The sequence below is a fragment of the Pterocles gutturalis genome, unplaced genomic scaffold (genome assembly GCF_000699245.1).
Source record: "Pterocles gutturalis isolate BGI_N339 unplaced genomic scaffold, ASM69924v1 scaffold33214, whole genome shotgun sequence".
Lineage (NCBI taxonomy): Eukaryota > Metazoa > Chordata > Aves > Pterocliformes > Pteroclidae > Pterocles > Pterocles gutturalis.
This window is the reverse complement of record NW_010134266.1, coordinates 177-4446: the sequence shown is the minus strand read 5'-3', so window position 1 is coordinate 4446 and position 4270 is coordinate 177. Positions and strand designations below refer to the sequence as shown.

At 55.6% G+C, this 4270-nt stretch overlaps 1 protein-coding gene across 1 annotated transcript; it reads right to left on the bottom strand.

The window, feature by feature from the left end:
* Positions 1 to 138: 138 nt before the first annotated feature.
* Positions 139 to 3971, bottom strand: LOC104460486 (very long-chain acyl-CoA synthetase-like; the record flags this gene model as incomplete). The annotated part of the gene is made up of 7 exons (XM_010081539.1): positions 139 to 269; positions 1200 to 1297; positions 1394 to 1592; positions 1810 to 1900; positions 2532 to 2726; positions 2829 to 2953; positions 3813 to 3971. Coding segments are annotated over 7 exons (998 nt in total), but the record flags the coding sequence as incomplete, so codon positions are not given.
* Positions 3972 to 4270: the final 299 nt, after the last annotated feature.

The window sequence follows — 4270 nt, the reverse complement described above, 5'->3', positions numbered from 1 at the left end:
CACTGTCACCGGAAACTGGAGAGGGGACGCCGACGCGGTCGTTGGAAGTGGGCGGTGGCACCCAGTCGTCCTTCATCCGAAGGAGGGGACTAAAAAATTGTCCCCCAGAAGCCACCGTGACACTTGGGGACCACTGACCTGGACGCGCACGAAGCGGGGAGCGGCGTAGCTGGGCAGCGTGTCCCTGGTGAAGGTGTAGAGGTTCTCGCCATCGAAGCTCGTCCCGGTTTTCAGGCGGATGGCCGCCATGCCGCACCTCCCCTCGCACCCTGCAAACGACGCCGGGCGGTTATTTTGGGCAACTGAGTCTCGTTTCTGCTTCTTGGTGGCCACTTGGACCATTCTGGGGACCTGTTGGATGCCCGAAGGAATGTTCGGATGCTTAGTTTGGGTGGATGTGTCCCCCTTTGGCCGTCTTGGAGGCCACTGGGACCATGATGGAGGCACATCCCGTGCCCGGCACAACGCTGGACGCGTATTTTGGGTGAACATTTCCCATTTTCTCCTCCTTTGTGGCCACTTGGACCATTACGAGAGCACACTGTGTGCCCAAAACAACAGCAGACGCTTATTTTGGCCAACTGAGTGCCCTTTGACTCTTCCTGGTGGCCATGAGGACCATCATGGAGACACGTCACTTGTCCAAACCACCACCAGATGTTCCTTTGGAGCAACCAAGTCCCATTTTACTGCTCTTGGTGGCTTCTTGGACCATCACAGGGGCATGTTGCATGCCCAGAACGATGCTTGACGCTTGGTTTGGGCAACCAACTCCCCCTTTAACCTTCCTGATGGCCACTCAGACCTTTACAGAAGCCCATGGTGTGCCAAAGCCATGGTAGAAACGGATTTTGGGGTCAATCAGTCCTACTTTAGCCTTCTTGGTGGTCAGTTGGACCATCACGTGGACGTGTCACTTGCCCTAAACACCACTAGATGGTTTTTTTTTGGGCAACCAAGTCCTGTTTTGCTCTTCTTGGTGGCCTTTTGGACCATTTTGACAATAATCATGAGCTCAAAACAATACCAGACTCTTCTTTTGGGTCAATGAGTCCTGACGTGGCCGAGCAGTTGGACTAGATGTTCGTTGTAGGTCTCTTGGTGGCCTCTCAGACCATTTGGGGACACATCACATGGCTGAAACGTCACCAGATTCTTCTTTTGGTCCTACTCACCCCCTCACACCACCCAATACTCACCCGGCACGGCCACGCCGTAGACGTTGACCTCCTGGATGAAGTTCACCATGACAAGAGTGGCCTCCACCTCTGTGGTGGCCACGTTCTCGCCTTTCCAACTGGAGAAGAGAAGGGATGAAGGTGTGAGGGAGGGATTTGGGGTGGCCGGTGGCATTGCCCACGTCGATGTGGGTGTGTAAGAGCATCAAAATTACCGGAAAGTGTCTCCCACGCGGTCCTGGAAGTAGACGAATCTTTCATGGTCAATCATGAGGAGGTCACCGCTGTTGAAGAAGGCGTCGCCTTTGACCAAGACGTCCCTCAAGATCTTCCTCTCTGTCTTCTTGGAATCGCCGGCGTAGCCGTGGAAAGGGGTGTTCTTGGTGATTTTGATGACCAGCAGCCCCGTCTCACCTTCGGGGAGGGAAAGGAGGGTTGGTGGTCGGTCAGCAACCGGGAAATGTCACCTCCGTACCCCACCGGGACGTTCCTGTTTCTTTGAGGGGTTTCTGGTGGCTTCCAGCCACCAAGGTGATGGTGATAAGGACCAAGAGGGCTTTGATGCATCTCAACCCTCTGTCTGGCTCCCTTTCCTCCCAAAAAGGCCTTTTTAAGGCTCAGCTCTTCTTACCGGGGCGGACTGGGATGCAGAGACCTCGCTCGTCACGGACGGGTTCGTCCTCCTCCACGTTGTACTTGATGAGCTCAAAGGGAGCTAACGCCTGGAGGGCAGAAGATGGACAAAGAGAGAAAATGGTGGGTGGAGGAGAAATGTAGGATAAAAAAAAAGAGTGAGAAGACAACTTTGCGTCCAGTGCCAGGTTCGATTCTCTGTTACTCGCTCGTTACAACCCCAAGTCCCAACATCAGCTGCTTGTTTCCCATCTGAGCTCATCGTCCTTTAAATCAGGTTTAATTTAACGGATTCAACCGTTGACCGAACTCATCGTGATCCTTCAAATCAAAGACCAGGGGGAGGATGCCGAGAGCTGCAACTGTGCGAAAAGGGTGAAAAAAACTTCTTTTCGCAGCTTTTGCTCGACACATGGGTGGTTGGGGCTTGAGAAGTGACACCAAAGTGTCCAGGTCACCATGGATGCTCTCAAACTAGACTTGGAGTCAACGCTGTTGAGTCAATGTTGGCCAACCAGGTGGAGGGGACTCCTTTTGGATGCGAAGAGGGGATCTTGGAGATCCTCAACCCATCCTGATGGGCAGCGGTGGCTTCCCCAGGGTCACCTGGGGCCACCACGAAGAGGGGATCCTGGAGACCTCTTGACATCAACCCAACTTGAGGTGTGGTGTTGGTCTTCCCAAGGCAACCCCCAACCATCGTCATCACTGGCAGCTCACCTTGAGGAAGACGTTGGCTCTCCCCACGGCCCCGATTTTGCCAGTGTAGTTGACGAAACCGGCGTTGCCCTCGGTGGCCCCGTAAAATTCCCAGATGTTGATGGGCCCGAAGCGTTGGAGAAACTCCTTCCACACCTCCGCCCGCAGGCCGTTGCCCAATGCCATGCGCACCCCATGCTCCCGGTCATTGGGGCGCTGGGGGGTGACAAAGGGAGGGGCCATCTCAGGGTGTGCCCCACGGCATCGCCTTCACCCCCCACACCACCCAGGGTGGATTTCAGGCTGGTGGGACCTCACCTTGGGCGTGTTGCAGAGGTAGCGCATGAGCTCGCCCACGTACTGGATGACGGAGACGTTGTAGCGGCGACAGTCGTCCCAGAACTGGGAGGCGGAGAACTTGGCCCGTAGGACGCAGGTGGCTCCTGTGGGCACACGGTGGGGTGATGGTTACCCCTCCCCTTTTCTCTTTGTCCTTATTCTCCATCCATCCATCCATCCATCATCTCCACCAGTATCTCCTGTCCATTCAGCCCCCCAGTCACCCACCCTTCTCCATTTCTGTCTTCTCATCCCACTCCTCTTTCCTTTTCCATCCCTACACTTTTTTGTCCTCTCTCCATCCATCCATCCATCCCCCCACTGATCCTTTTATCGCTGTAGAGATCTTTCTCTTCTTTCTTTTCTTTTCTTCCTTCCCTCCTCCCATTTCTCCATCATCCTTCAGTCCCTCTCCAGAAAAAGTCTGTCTGTCCCTATATTAAAAAAAAAAATCTCCATCCAATCCATACGTCCATGTCCATGAAACATTTGTCCATCCATCTAAAATGTCCATCTGGCCATCCATCCCTCTGTCCACACATCCATCCACTCATCGATCCATCCACCCATCCCTCCAGCCATCCCTCTACTTGTCTGTCCATCCATCCATCCGTTCATCCGTCCCTCCACCCATCCAACCATCCATCTGTCCATCCATCCATCCCTCCAACCACCCATCCTTCCATCCAGCCATCCGTCTATCCAACCATCCATCTGTCCATCCACCCATCCATCCCTCTACTTGTCCATCCATCCATCCATCTGTCCCTCCACCCATCCAACCATCCATCCATCTGTCCATCCATCCAGCCATCCCTCCAGCCACCCATCCTTCCATCCAACCTCTACTTGTCCATCCACCCACTCGTCCATCCACCCACCCATCTCCACCCATCCCTCCATCTCCACCCCCTCTCTCTGCCCATCCTTGCCCACCCCCCACAACACCGTGGGGGTACGTACCGACCTCGAAGCACCCTCCCACCCCGATGAGCAGCCCGGCCGAGTGGTAGAGCGGCAACGTTGTGTAGACGACGTCATCAGGCCGCAGCCCACAGAGGCGGCCCAGGAGAGCCACCATCATCACCTTCTTCTCTGTGATCACCGCGGCCTTGGGCAGCCCTGGGGGGAGGTTGGGAGCAGAGGGTGGGAAATGTCCTCCTTGGAGGTGCCTGTGTGGGGTGGGAGGTCCTGGGGATGTGGGGTGGGATGGGAGGGCAAAACCCTTTCCTCGGGGTGGTGGGTCTCCAGCTCTAGATGTCTCCAGACCTCACCGTGAGGAACCTCCTCCAGATGCGCCTGCGGTGATGGGGGTGGGATCCAGTTTGGGGTTGGATGAGGGAGGTCCGATTCCCTGCCCTGTCCCACCGAGGAGAGACTCGGGGAGGTGGCGAGTTTCCATCCTTGGAGACACCCAACCC